Raw genomic sequence first — 15,652 nt, 5'->3', positions numbered from 1 at the left:
TAAGTTTTTCCTCTAGAATCTGAGGATTTTTCAGCATGGACATTAAGACTCAGTCTCCTCAGGAAGAAGAGACGCTGCACAGCCTAAAGTTGTAGGACAACTTGTCCTATTTGATGTTATTTGATTGTGCACGCCGGGTTGATTGTATTCATCGAAACAGGGCGGACCACGTGAAGGTTACAAACAAAGATCCTATAGCAAGCAAGATAGTCCACTCGACGAAAAAGACATAGTATGGTCATGGGCAGATTCATAGGTAATGTTCGGCCCCATTTCCATAACCGGCTTCCGTCTCCGCACCAAAGATCCCATAGCGGAGACGGAAGCCGGTTACGGAAACATCCTCGTAAAAATAAAAGTGCTTTGGTAAAAATCTTCTCCTCATTTTCAGAATTATGATTTATTAACACAAACTGTTCCCCCGCAATGTTGGTTACACTGCGAGTCGGGTCGGGTCGGGTAGGGTTACTGAAATTGAGGAAAAAAAGGCCCACGTTCCGCTCCGTTGCGTACTACACGTCAGCCCATTGCATTTAGTAGGACTGGTCTATCTTGCTCCGCTATAGGATCTTTGGCTGCAATCATCCACCCCACTTAAGTGACTGCAATGCAAGTAATGGTCCATATAAACAGCAGTTATTCTGCTGGATATCCAAGGAATGTGACAGACCATAGGAATCATATCATGCCATTACCTTAATCACCTTTCTGGAATGGACGCCGAGATTGGGAATCCCTTGAAGGTCTTCCATTTTGGTCACAGTGTACGGCAAAGACTTTAGAATTGAAGATGCTCTTGAGAATGCCAAGTATCGCCCTTCACTCTCACTTAACTCTGCACTTTCAGCCAGAACCTTCAATGCTTCCTAAATATCAAGACAAAAGATTAATCTCAATCCATTTTAAAATGGATAAAATGTATATAAAACATATAAAATTCTTAAGGGATTGGACAGGGAAAATGTTCCCGATGTTGAGGGAGTCCAGAACCAGGGGTCACAGTTTTAGAATAAGGGGTAGGCCATTTAGGACTGAGATGAGGAAAAACGTTTTTACCCAGAGAGTTGTGAATCTGTGGAATTCTCTGCCACAGTGGAGGCCAATTCACTGGAGGTATTCAAGAGAGAGTTAGATTTAGCTCTTAGGGCTAACGGAATCAAGGGATATGGGGGAAAAGCAGGAACGGGGTATTGATTCTGGATGAGTTGCCATGATCATATTGAATGGCAGTGCTTGCACAAAGAGCCAAATGGCCTACTCTTGCACCTATTCTCTATGTTTCTATTTAGAGAAGTCTATTGCAGTGTATACATTTTGACATGGCCAATTTTTAGCACAATGAAAATCCAGTAATCTGCTGCCAGTGTGGAATTCCCGAAGGTTTAATGTCTGGCTCATTGAAGACCTTTGCTCACTTCCCTCTTACTGTGGCCCTGGTTCCTGTGCTACCTTCCTCTTGCTGGGAAACCCGTTCCATATAACCATATAACAATTACAGCACGGAAACAGGCCATCTTGGCCCTACAAGTCCGTGCCGAACAAACTTTTTTCCCTTAGTCCCACCTGCCTGCACTCAAACCATAACCCTCCATTCCCTTCTCATCCATATGCCTATCCAGTTTATTTTTAAATGATACCAACGAACCTGCCTCCACCACTTCCACTGGAAGCTCATTCCACACCGCTACCACTCTCTGAGTAAAGAAGTTCCCCCTCATGTTACCCCTAAACTTCTGTCCCTTAATTCTGAAGTCATGTCCTCTTGTTTGAATCTTCCCTATTCTCAAAGGGAAAAGCTTGTCCACATCAACTCTGTCTATCCCTCTCATCATTTTAAAGACCTCTATCAAGTCCCCCCTTAACCTTCTGCGCTCCAGAGAATAAAGACCTAACTTATTCAACCTATCTCTGTAACTTAGTTGTTGAAACCACATTCCCTTCCACCCTCTAGAGCCCTGCTTGCTTCCTGACCTGGCTCTGGTTCCTTGAGATTTACAAGTGCATTGTTTCACAAGCTCCCCTGGGTCACTGGTACATTTATTATTGTACTATTTTTTTAAAAGCGTGAATTAGCAGCGTGTTAGATTATTATTGGAATAAATTCAATAACCCAGACAATCTGCAAGCCCAATACCAAAGCCCCAGGCTTGTAAGATTCATGGAGTTATAACGTAACATTCTCAGGTATTCAAACAATTGCTCACGTTATCCACCGCATACATGTTTAAGAAGGAACTGCAGATGCTGGAAAATCGAAGGTAGACAAAAATGCTGGAGAAACTCAGCGGGTGCAGCAGTATCTATGGAGCGAAGGAAATAGGCAACGTTTCGGGCCAAAGCCCGAAACGTTGCCTATTTCCTTCGCTCCATAGATGCTGCTGCACCCGCTGAGTTTCTCCAGCATTTTTGTCTATCCACCGCATACATATTGAATCATAAGTATTCTTCCTTTTTCATCTGTTTCAACAGCCACCATTCCGCATACAATCCTGACTGTGAATGTTGAGAGAGTAGGGAACTGTCTGAGCTCAGCCGTGTCACAACTGTGGCATTTTACATGCATTTGTAAACAGGTCCAGTAATGAATGTGAGCAGCACCCTCATTCCCCTGAAAGTGCCAACAAGCTCTGAAATAATTCCCGCCTAAGGTTTGGGGTCAGAGTGAGTGGGCTGTGTTGTCTGTTGATCATTACCGTAAATAACATGTTTTTATTTCTTAGCGTCGTCCTTCTTTGACAGGCATATGATGAAATAGGTGCCTCACTGGTTGCAATAGCTTCTGTCGATACCTAAAAATTAAATATAATTAGCAAGCATTTAACTATTTCTTTGACAAAAGAAAACATTCCAAACCCCTTGAAAATAAAAAAAAGGCCAATCATTAATGAAAAGCATGGTCATCATTAGAAACATAGAAAATAGGTGCAGGAGGAGGCCATTCGGCCCTTCGAGCCAGCACCGCCATTCATTGTGATCATGGCCGATCATCCCAAATCAATAACCTGTGCCTGCCTTCTCCCCATATCCCTAGTCCCTAGAGCTCTATCTAACTCTCTCTTAAATCTATCCAGTGATTTGGCCCCCACTGCCCTTTGTGGCAGGGAATTCCACAAATTCACAACTCTCTGGGTGGAAACGTTTTTTCTGACCTCAGTCTTAAATGGCCTAAATGAGATACTTTATTAGCCAAGTATGTTTTGCAACATACGAGGAATTTCATTTGGCAAGTCAGTCATACAAATAAAAAGTAACAGAACATACAAAAGACATTTTAACATAAACAGATTACAGATTACAGATTTCCTTTATTGTCATTCAGACCGAAGTCTGAACGAAATTTCATGCCTGCAGTCATACATACAATACAATAAAAATCAACAATAAACACATATTAACATCCACCACAGTGAGTCCACCTAGCACATCCTCACTGTGATGGAAGCAAAAGTCTTAGGTCTGCAGTCTCTTCCCTCCTCTTCTCCCTCTTCGCTGAGGCGATACCCCACCGGGCGATGTTAAAAACAGTCCCGCGGCTCAATCACCGCGCCCCGGGGTGGTCGAAGCTGCCGCCCACCAGTCCTGCTGACGCAGCCGCTGGCCCACGGCCGAACCTCGGACTCAGAAACATCCACCACAGTGACTCTTCCACATTCCTCACTGTGAGGGAAGCCGAATAAAAAAGGTTCAGATCTCTTCCCTTCTTTGCTCTCCCGAGGTCGGGGGCCTCGAGCCCTCCGTTGACGGGATGTTCTCGACTCCCGTAGCCGGCGGCGTTTGAGCCCTCCGCATCAGGGCGATCAGATCCTGCATCGGGGGGGGGGGGGGGGAATGTCAGCTCCCCGCGCCGGCGATTGAACCCCGCGTTGGGACTGGTCGAGCCTCTGCGTCATTGGAGCTCCCGACTAGCCTCTCCCGAGACTGTGAGCTCTCGATGTAAAGTCCACAGACTTGCCTGGAGCGATCCCAGGCAAGGAATTGGCTCCGATGTTAGGTCCACACCCCGGGCTGGGGCTCAAAGTCAGTCCGAGGAGGTTTCCAGCTCCATCGATGGTAGGCCGCAGATCGGCCGGAGATACGATCCAGGGAAAACAAACGCATCTCCGGCAAGGTAATAAACTGAAAAAAAAGTTTCCCCCGACCCCCTCCCCCTACATAAAACAAACCGGAGAACATTTACACAAACTTTTAAAACGCACTAAAAATTAAATAAAATATAAAAAAACACACAGACTGTTGATGATTGAGCAGGCTCCCAGCTCAAATAAGAACCAATGTCATCAGATGTATCTACGAGCTCTGGGGACACAAGGAACTGCAGATGTTGGAATCTTGAGCCAAAGACAAAGTTCTGAACCTGCTCAGCGGGTTAGGCAGCATTTTTGGAAGATTTGGGCAGGTGACATTTTGGGTCAGTACTTTGGAATTTGTTCACTCAACTTTAAAAATCTGCTGGCCGATGTCTAAATGGGTGATGGTTTTGGATGATCGACGATTGGAATGATAGTACAGATAACCACAGAGCAGGGAATGGTGTCCATAAATGCCAATTGTCTGCTTTAAACCAAGAAAGTGATTCACTCCACCCACCTAATGGTCACTCCATGAAACGATGAGTTGGTTTCAAATACAAAGTTATTTTTAAACAAAATATGTATTTTTGTTCCTGCAAGCTAAAAAGACTAAATGCTGTTTGAATCGATCGAAGCAATTGCTTGTCAATTTCAATGCCCTCCCACAGTTTAGTCTAGTTTATTGTCACTTGTACCGAGTGAAAGGCTTTCCTTGTGTGCTAACCAGTCAACGGAGAGACAATACAAGATTACAATTCAACCATTTACTGTGTGCAGATACACGATAAGGGAATAACGTTCAGTGCAAGATAAAGCCAGTAAAATCCAATCAAGTCCGAGTCCGAGGGTCTCCAAATGAGATGGACAGTAGTTCAGGCCTGCTCTCTAGCAGTGTACCAAGCAGTCTGTGTTTTTAAAGAGACAGTGGTGATGCGCTGTACGCTGGACCCAACATCCGTTATACAGAGGTCCATAAGAATAAGGGTAGACTGTCATCTATTAACTGGTAAACAATGATTTAATTTGGCCTCATTCTGAAGTATTATTGCTCATATTAACTTCCAAGAGCTGGCTTACAAATGCATCTAAGCTGTCTAGACACAGACCTGGAAAATGGCCCTTATAGAAGTGTGGTTACATTCCACTGGTTGCCTGGAATCCACACACCTGAACTTTTCATACACTGTGCAGGCCTCAAAATATTGGTCAGGCGTGTCCTGATACAACGAAAACCAAAACAAAGTTGAAAAATGGTTAACGGGTGGATATTTTACAGTAACTTCAGATTTCCCTTAACATTTCCAACATCAATAGAATTGCGGTCGTGTGTTTGAAGGAATACATTCTTCTTGGCTTGGCCTGCGCAAATATAAACATTAAACAAGGAACTTGATCAATCAGTTACACCAGTCCATTGGATCCTTGGCCGTAACCGTTTAATTTAGAGATACAGCATGGAAATAGGCCCTTCAGTCCACTGAGTTTGCGCCGACCAGCAGTCCCCGCACACTATCACCATCCTACACACACTAGGGACAATTTACAATATTACCAAACCTATATGTCTTTGAAATGTGGGTGGAAACTGAAGCACCCAGATAAAACGCACAATCTTTAGATATGTATAAAGGAAAAGATTAGTGAAACAAATGTAGGTCCCTTAAAGTCAGAGACAGGTGAATTTATAATGGGGAAACAAAGAAAGGGCAGAACCGTTAGGCGAGTACAGGTACTTTGGTTCCGCCTTCACTAAGGATGACTAAGGTTATGGTTCTCCAATTCCTGTTGTATTTATTCCCTTTGTGTTTATAACCGAGTGGGACGATGCCCTTCCTCATGGAATCTGACATGTTGCCAAACAGATATATACCATTGTTTATTTCCAGCAGGTTTGGGCTCATCCAGTCCCAGAGCCAAATACAACTTCACCCGCAAGTTGAGAGGTTTTGGGATTTGTATTCATCTCAAGTGAATGGATGATCTGACCAAAACATCAGCGATCCATGTTCTCCAGAGATGCTGTGTTACCCGCTGAGTTATTCCAGCACTGTGTAGCACAGGCTAACTGGCTGGTGCATACTCTCCTGTTTGACGTTGTCTGAAAGATCACCGGATGACAATTCCTGGGAGGCTGTGCTATCTGTGTGCTTTTTGGCAAACACACTGGCATTGTAGGATCTGCAGATATATCAGTTGAGGATGTTTCTGAGCTGTCCTCTTCTTCAGGTCAAAATCCTGAACTCCCCGTGTGAAGCATCAGCATGATAGACGATAGACAATAGGTGCAGGAGTACGCCATTCAATTTGATCATGGCTGATCATCCACAATCAGTACCTCGTTCCTGCCTTCTCCCCATATCCCCTGACTCCGCTATCTTTAAGAGCCCTATCTAGCTCTCTCTTGAAAGTATCCAGAGAACTGGCCTCCACCATTCTCTGAGGCAGAGAATTCCACAGACTCACAACTTTCTGTGTGAAATAGTGTTTCTTCATCTCCTTTCTAAATGGCTTACCCCTTATCCTTAAACTGTGGCCCCTGGTTCTGGACTCCCCCAACATCGGGGACATGTTTCCTGCCTCTAGCGTGTCCAAACCCTTAACAATCTTATATGTTTCAATAAGATCCCCTCTCATCCTTCTAAATTCCAGAGACCCTTTTCCACAGGGATTGCAGCCATTCAATGCCAAGGTCCGGCCTCTTAAACACACAGTGAACAGGCATTCAACATTGCCTACTCCAGCAATGTCCACTTCCAGTGAGTGAATAAAAACAACCAAGTTAAATTGCAATGTTGGGAAATCCCTGTTGCAAAGCAACACGGAACTATACTGATGTAATTATTGACTGCAACTCTTTAGAAAATATGTTCAGTATTTGAAATGCTCATCTGTCAACATCAGGCTTCATTGACTTCTCTTATTCGGAATATATGGAGAAATATTACTAGAGTCATAGAGTCTCAGTGTGGAAAGGCCCATCCACCCAACATGCCCACACCAGCCAATATCTCTCATCTACACCAGTCCAACCTGCCTGCATTTTGCCCATATCCCTCTCAACCTGCCCTAACCATGCACCAGTCTAAATGATTCTTAGTTGCCATAGTACCTGCAAAGTACTCTTGAATAGATTTGATTCTATCATGTACAAAAAGACTTGTGCAGGATGTTGGCAAGGCCGCACTCGATACAGCGTTCGGTTTTGATCACCCTGCTATAGGAAGGATGTTGCTGAACTGCAAACATTGTGGAGAGGATTCATGAAGATGTTACCAGGACTTAGGGGCTTGAGCCATAGGGAGAGGTTGGGCAGGCTAGGCTTTTACTAGAAAGAGTCTAGAGATATGGATGGGTAAGGTGTGAAAACGAAAGATCAAAGCGGACGATGCTAAGGAAATGTAGAATGGTTCAATGTTAGCTGTGGGGAAGTTTACAAGGAGGCAAACATACAGTAACATTAATCAGGACAGTGAACTGTGGGGTGGGGGAGGGGCAGAGAGAGAGAGAGGGAATGCAAGGGTTACTTGAAGTTAGCAAAATTCATAATGCTGGGTTGTAAGCTGCCCAAGCTAAATATTAGTTTAGTTTAGTGTAAAGCTGAAACTCGCATTAAAGTGGCTGCTGACCTCACTACCTGACACAGACAAGTCAGACTCTGCTCAGCTTCCTAAAAGTTTTAAAATAGTTGAAATGAAGGTCACTTTGGTCGTGATTCAGGCTGTCCCTGCAGACCACTGTATATCCATCGCTGATGGAGGAGCGTTGAACCTTATGGGACTCCTGGCTCCTATTGCCTCCTCTCATGAACGGGATCTGAGGCCAATTTCTATTGCCCTCCACATCCTGTTCCCTCACCAGTCCCCTGTCAGAACATAGAGCAGTACAGCCCAGGCGGCACGGTGGCACAGTGGTAGAGCTACTGCCTTACAGCACCAGAGACCCAGGTTCGATCCTGACATGCAGGTCACATTCTCCCAGTGTTCCTGGACCTGGAGTTTGTCCGTCAGCCACATTCGGTTACGGACGGCTTCTGCACAGGAAAGGCCAGCAGACGGACTGCTTGACCTCTCACTACATTGATGGCCTTCCAGTCACTGTTGCTTCCAGATGGGATCAACGTGGATACAGAGCCAGATATTGAGGGTGAACTATGCGATTATAGCTATCAACATCAACAATGACCTAATCATGAATCAAACCTTCCTGTTGTATTTGACAAAATATCACAAACTAGTCCCGAACTCCAAGTGCCACCTATCCGTTCCTTCCACACATGCGGCATGGTGGCGCAGCAGTAGAGTTCCTGCCCTACAGTGCTTTCAGCGCCAGGGACGCAGGTTCGATCTGTACGGGTGCTGTCTGTACGGAGTTCGTACGTTCTCCCTGTAAACACGTGGGTTTTTGCCGAGATCTTCGGTTTCCTCCTCCACCCCAAAGACACACACGTTTGTAGGTTAATTGGCTTGGTTATGGATGTAAAATTGGCCCTAATGTGTGTAGAACAATGTTAATGTGCGGGGATCGCTGGTCAATCGGACTCGGCCCAGAGCGCTGTATCTCCAAACTAAACTAAGATGCTGCATGACCTGCCAAGATACTCCAACATTGTATTTTATTCAAGATTTCAGCATCTGCAGTTCCTTGCATCTCAAAAAATGAATGCTTACACTTTTTTTAATTATTAAATTGTGTTATCCAAGAAAGTTTTCATAAAATACCTGAAGTCGATGGCGATTTTCCACTTCCAGGGGTCGTTCCGCCCCCATACTCTCAGTAAACCATGCAATATCCACCAGGACTGCATCAAACCCAGCTCTGCAAATTCCATTCTGTTTTTCCAGCAATTCCAAAACCTCGTTGCCAGTGTTATTCTCTGCCACAACATGAGTAACCAAGTCGCTGGAAGGAAGAAACAGTAAAATTCACAAAACTCAAAACTACCCCATGTACAAATCAGAACGTGGCACAAATAAAATTCCAGTTAGAGCCTACATCTGAAATATTAACTGCTGTTTTTCTTGAAAACAAATTGGAATTAATCCTGTCATGAGTTGATATGTGCGTTGTGAAATTAGGAGTATTCTAAAATGGCTTTCGTACTTAGTTCTCTGATCTCCCAACTCATTTTCTAAAAATGTCTTTCTGGTTTGGCTTGTGGATCCATTACTTTGCAAACAGAGGGACGGAAGAAATCAAGGACATAAAGCAGAGGATTTGGTGTGTACTGGAGAAAATTAGACAACATTATGGATGGCACTGTAAGTCAGGTTTGCTAAGCTAACTGGAATACCATATATTTGATGTTGCTATTGGACAGGCAATGGTAAAGACGGAACGCAAGGAACTGCAGATGCTGGTTTACAAGAAGACACAAAGTACTGGAGTAACTCAGCAGGTCAGGCGACATCTCTGGAGAACATGGACAGCTGACATTTCGGGTCGGGACCCTTCTTCAAACTGACTGTAGTAGGGGGAGGGGAGAAAGCTGGGAAAAAGGGAGGGCTTAGACAAAGCCTGATGTTGTAGGTGTACACAGATGAGAGGGGGTTTGGTTGGTGGATGAGTGATCAAAGGCGAGATGTAAAGGAGACAAGAGGGTGTACGGTGAGGAGAGGAGTGAAATGTGAGGCCAGTGGAAGGGATATGGGTGGAAGGGGACTGGGATGGGGAGGAGGAGGGGAGGGATAACGAGGTATTGAGAGAAATGGTTGCACACCTCGGTAGGGCACAAGAGAAGGGAGAAAAATAAAGAGGAGAGGGGTCAAGAGGGTCTATTTTGTCTCAAAATGTTGCTGCAGAGCAACAAAATATCCACTCCGGTTATCAGGACACAGTTAGCCTCCTTGACAATCCCACCATTATGAGCACAAAAGCAATGGATAAGATGCCAGGCGAGTATTCTGGGACATCTTTAAATATACGGGACTAATTGGTGGCCATTGGCCATTTTTTAAAATTTGGATTTAATTCCAGATGCAAACTGCTGTTTAACTTCATTCCAGTGATTTTAAATACCAGTATTGGCTAAAGATCAACAGCCCAAACATATAAAAAGTATTTTGGCTTATTTTCCAAAGAGGTGAGGATTACAGTTTTAACACTTTCTAAATGTTTGTTAGATTTCATTCCTCTCATTGTGGCATTTACCCTGTGAACTGGGAGCATTCCGCAAAACAGGCCCTGTGGCAATTCCAATGCATTGCAGATAACAGAAGAGTACCATTAAATCGCAAGTTAATAAATATTTCATTTTGATTCACTGCCATCAACGTTGACTCACCACCGCAATACTTCTGGTAAACTACCCAAATCACTATTAATGAGCAGGCAGCATATGAACCCAATCCTACCCTTACTCACTGTCTGGCAGTACACATTTCCACCTAGATTTCTGGATGGCAAACAGAATCAGTATTTGACTCGGTTCATTGTGGAAGGCTGATCCAGAAGATCTAGGCATAAGGGAGCCACAGTGACTTAGTAGATTGGATTCAAACTTGATTTGGCTACTAGTCTGCTTCCTGTGCAACAGATCCACAGCAGATCTCATAAGTGATAGGAAGACAGAGGGAAGCGGACACGGATGGGACTCCTAGAAGATGACGGGCACGGCCCAGCAACAACTCCACAGCGGCCACAGCGCTAGGCCCGACCCCGCCAGTCCAGGGCTGCCGGCTAACCTAGCGGGGCAGGCAGAGCCGAGCTGGAGCCAGCGGCTGCAAGTCTAGGGCCGACCTGCCAGCCCAGGGCCTACCCCAGACACCTCCCGTCAGGGACGTGGCCCAGCAGCAACACTGCGCACACAGCGCCGGAGAGCCAGGCCGGACCACGACATCGCACGATACGCAATCCTGCACACAACGCAGCACCACAGTTGCCCAGACTGTTTATAGCGAGTGACCTATCACCTGGGCATGCGCAATCGGAATACCGAACTCGCTTATTGTCAGAGTGAGGCCCAACACAAAGTGGAGGAACAGCATCTCATATTTTGCTTGGCCAGCTTACACCCCAGTGGTATGAATATTGATTTCTCTAACTTCAAGTAACCCTTGCATCCCCTCTCTCTCCATCCCTCCCCCACCCGAGTTCTCCAACTAGTACTGTCCTTCTGATTAATTTTCCTGATTCCTTGTCATCTTCCCCTCAGCTAACAATGAACCACGCTACATTTCTTTATCATCGTCTGCTTTGATCTGTCGTTTTCACACCTTTAGACTTCCTCTCCCCGACTCTCTGTCTGAAGAAAGGTCTCGACCAAAAACGTTACCCACTGTATATCCCGCTGAGTTACCCCAGCAGTTTGTGCCTCTCTTCAGTGTAAACCAGTATCTGCAGTTCCTTCCAACAGTATTACAACTGTCCAGCTCATGGTCCAATCTATTCAAAATTCGGGCACAGAAGTATAGAATAACAACAAAACCTTTTCTATCTTTGTCAGCTTTACAGAAAGAATATATTGCAGACATTTCCGTGTTTCACATGTGTTTAACAAATCATAAGATGATCATGTCCTTTGCGTCATGTTATGTCACACTTTGCAACCTGCTGCAGCATGTATAAGCTTCCAATTTCTCAATATTTCATTTCCTTTATTCCCGCGACTGCAGTGAATCTTGCAACACCGTTTTCAAAGCCTGGGATAGTTGCCTTTTCCTCCATGATAGTAAACTGCTTCTAGTTTATAAACTGCTTTCGTGTTTCACGGCTCCAGGCTGGTGTCCCGTCAGTCCAGGCAGGGCTGTAGGTTAAGCCGGTGAGACAGGCAGAGTTGAGCTGGATTTAGCGCTGCCTCTCTGCGCTGCCTGGGGGCAATGTTCCCTTCCGACTGCAGATGGCCGCCCCCGGACTTGCACTCGGGAACACCGTTTTCAAATTGCGGCGCTGGAGACCCAGTTAGCCTTTGCAGATCCTCCATGTCCATAGCCGCGGCACTGCTGCTATCGCTTGTGACCTTTGACAAATCCCATGATTCCTTGCGTTTTTCGGAATACCAAACTCGCTTATTCTAATGCCATGACCTCTAGTCCTCGACTCTCCAACTAGTGGAAACATCCTCTCCACATCCTCTCCACATCTAAAGTTTACACCATAAAAAACACAGAAGCCTCATCTTCCTTTGGTAAACTACAAGCTAATTCTGTACGCACTCATACACTACTACACTGCGCTTTAGCCAGATTGATGGTCCTCCATTCCCTTTATATATTGATTTCAAAATTTGCCTCAATTTTTCTTTATCTTGCTTTTTTCAGCTCTGCAACCCTATTTATATCTCCTGGTCAAAATACAAAGTGCTCGAATAACTCAGTGGGTCAGGCAGTATCTGTGGAAGAAAAAGAGAAATGAAGAAGGGTCCCGACCCAAAACGTCATCTGTTTATCCCCTCACAGATGCTGCCTGACCTGCTGAGTTACTCCAACACTTTGTGTTTTGTTCAAGATTTGAGCATCTGCAGATCCTTGTATCTCAGTATCTCCAGGTTACCTGGATCACCAACTGACATTAATCAGTGGAGGACCTTTATACCATTATCCTGCAAATGCCATCCTAAACCTTTCCATTTTTGCTTCTCTGCATCTGTAAGTTTTCCTCCAAAACATCATATGCATTGGAAATACATCTTTGGTTGTCGGCTCTAAAGCTTTGAACACCCATCCAAGACCCTTCACCAGGAATGTACTAACTTTGAAAGTGTTATTCACTACTACCTTCACAAGGCCAATTAAGTCTGGACAGTAAATACTCATGGCCAGGAAATGAAAAATACTTCAAATAAATTAAGAAAACACGAGAGACATTTATGGCAGTAAGCTGCAGTATTTTCAGCATTTTCTGTTTTTATTTCAGATTTCCAGCAACTAGAAGATTTTGCTTTGGTTACAAAAAACATCCAAACTGCTTAAACATTTGCTATAGACAGACATGAAAACTGGAGTAACTCAGCGGAACAGGCAGCATCGCTGGAGAGAAGGAATTGGAGACGTTTCGGGTCCAGACCCTTCTTCGGACTGATCATTCCTTCTCTCCAGAGGTGCTGCCTGTCCCGCTGAGTTATCCCAGCTTGTTGTGTCTATCTTCGCTTTAAACCAGCATCTGCAGTTCCTTCTTAAACATATGCTATTGTCTCTTGCAAAAGAAAAGGACTTAATATTTGCTTCTTCCGCATTGCCCATCTCACAAAACAGTTGGCATTTCATTAGACACAAGGAATTGCAGATGCTGGTTTACAGCGTCGCTCAGTGGGTCAGGCAACACCTCTGGAGAACATGTCTCATGTGCGAATTGTGAACACAGAGAAATAATTTTCTTTACAAACAGTCCAATAGTGTATTGCCATGCCCCCGATTGGCAAGTGTACCAAAATAAGTAAGGCTTAAAAAATAAGAGGCACCATGTTTTGGCGCCATTTCCAAAGTCCACGCATTAGGCTTCATAAGCGGCGTCTGTTCCAGGCAAGTTCCAGGCAACTGCGGGCCTCCAGCCGTCTCCTTCCTTGGACGGCATGTCCCTCTCCTCGCCTGTCCATCTTTGTTCCACAGGGTGCCTGCCTGCCGCAGCCTACGACGAGGGCTCGGTAGGGCAGACCCTGGTCCCCTCTCCTCTCCTACTGATCCTACTCCTCGCCTGTCATCGCTGGCTTCATCCTCCCAGTCTCCGATGGACAAACAGGTGATGGCACGGTGGTCTCCTCCTTCCAGGCCGGTAGTCCGCCGGGTCCAATGAGCAGGGGACCAGCTTGATTCCTGGACTCCAACTTAGTGGGCTCCCCTGAAGCTCAATCCACCTCACCTTTAGGTGACGTTTCACCTTCTCCCGCCTAACAGAGATGCTGCCTGGCCCACTAAATTATACCAGCACTAAATGTCTTGTTTTTTGGAGTTTCATTACATTAGTCCTAAGTTGTGTTAAATTTACTGTTCAGCTTATTTCAAGTTTGTCAGATTCTAGAGTCAGGTACAACTCTAGCCCACTCACCTCATCTGCTCTTCCACGCGAAACCCCTTTTTCCAAGCGAGCTCCGTCAGGAACCTTCTCCTGCTTGACCCCATCCTCCTCTCGACCAGAAATACACCAACGTCACCAAACTTGACCTTCTTGCCAACTGTGCTGTTTCCATCCAAAGAGCCGTCGTATACAGAAGTCACCGCTACATCTTTACACCTCTTCTTACGAGGCATCAGCGCCATGGTTGCGGGCAAGGCAAGGGAACCTGAGGGAGAAAATGGTGGGACAACAGTTAACATCGAAACAAGGATAGCAACTGGGTCAATATCAGGAGTGAAACTTAACCAGATTAACTTTCTATGATTGACAAGTTTTATTCTGAAACTTAACTCCTGATTTTGGCTGTTGCCCTTCACATTTCCTTCCATCAAATGCCACATTATAGTTATTAAACTTAACTTTTCTACTTTGCCGCATCTGTTTCCTTGTCGACTACGTTAATTAATATTAATTTTATAATTTAAATAAGCTGGGGATGGCAACATGGCAAAGGTCGGGGGGTAACATTTAGCAGATAAAACAGGCCAATTGTTGGAGAAATATGGTGTCAACATGGACTCAATGTCCTGAGCAAAATTTAAGATAAAAGCTAACATAGTTGACAAGGAAAACATAGAAAATAGGTGCAGGAGTAGGCCATTCGGCCCTTCGAGCCAGCGCCGCCATTCAACATGATCATGGCTGATTATCCAGAATCAGTGCCCCGTTCCTGCTTTCTCCCCATATCCCTTGATTCCTTTAGCCCTCAGAGCTAAATCAAACTCTCTCTTGAAAACATCCAGTGAATTGGCCTCCACCACCTTCTGTGGCAGAGAATCCCACAGATTCACAACTCTCTGGGTGGAAAAGTTTTTCCTCATCTCAGTCCTAAATGACCAACCCCTTATTCTGAAACTGTGTGACACCTGGTTCTGGACTCCCCCAACATGGGGAACATTTCTCCTGCATCTAAAATTGAACAGAAAAGTCACATTTAACAAAAAAGTTACATTTAATTATTATAATGTGGATTTTAATTGCGGGAAACGGCCAAAAGGAGGAGTTACGTTTAACAAATGAAACTTGTTCATTATAAAAAGGAGAGGGGACGTGCGTTGTGGAGAGAGAGTGCTGTACCGGGGAAGGTGAGCCGGTGTGCAGTCGCCTCCTCCGGGCGAGGGGGTGAAAGCGAGCCCGAGGCCTGGCCCGGCGCAGGCCGCAGGCCGCAGGCTGGAGAGGGGACGCGCCTGGAGAGGGGACGCGCGCGGGCGCGGGCACGGCAAGCGCGCTCCCGCCGCTTCCCTCCTTCCGCGCGCGTGCACGCGCATCACCTCGACACGGGCGCGCGCCTCCCCTTGCCCCCCCCCGGGCACTTGTCAACGTCCCGGGGACAATCCCTCGAAATAAACATGCATTGCAAAGATTCCCACACACTGCTGGTTTACACCCAAGAACAGACACATATATGTAACCTTATATTGCAAGGTGGTAACATTTGCTGGTTGCATTGCATCCCATGTAAATAACCCTGTGGACAAGGGGTTGTTCCATAGAGCTCAACCTGTCTTCAGCCTGTGACTGCTGCAAAGTTACAA

General features: G+C 45.5%; 1 protein-coding gene across 5 annotated transcripts in view; it reads right to left on the bottom strand.

The window, feature by feature from the left end:
- Positions 1 to 15,345, bottom strand: part of polm (polymerase (DNA directed), mu) — a 65,783-nt gene extending 50,438 nt beyond the window's left edge. For 3 of the 5 annotated variants that reach the window (XM_055662052.1, XM_055662049.1, XM_055662053.1), the window contains exons 1-5: positions 15,195 to 15,345; positions 14,049 to 14,283; positions 8,789 to 8,969; positions 2,694 to 2,789; positions 696 to 866 (exon numbers count right to left, since the gene is read on the bottom strand). In XM_055662052.1, the coding sequence (XP_055518027.1) occupies positions 696 to 866; positions 2,694 to 2,789; positions 8,789 to 8,969; positions 14,049 to 14,260 (660 nt within the window). In that variant the 5' untranslated portion in view covers positions 14,261 to 14,283; positions 15,195 to 15,345. The remainder of the gene's footprint in view (positions 1 to 695; positions 867 to 2,693; positions 2,790 to 8,788; positions 8,970 to 14,048; positions 14,284 to 15,194) is intronic. The other 2 variants (XM_055662050.1, XM_055662051.1) reach the window with 2 other exon arrangements.
- Positions 15,346 to 15,652: the final 307 nt, after the last annotated feature.

The sequence above is a fragment of the Leucoraja erinacea genome, chromosome 35, assembly GCF_028641065.1.
Source record: "Leucoraja erinacea ecotype New England chromosome 35, Leri_hhj_1, whole genome shotgun sequence".
Taxonomy (NCBI): Eukaryota; Metazoa; Chordata; class Chondrichthyes; order Rajiformes; family Rajidae; genus Leucoraja; species Leucoraja erinaceus.
This window is presented reverse-complemented; position numbering and strand designations above follow the sequence as displayed.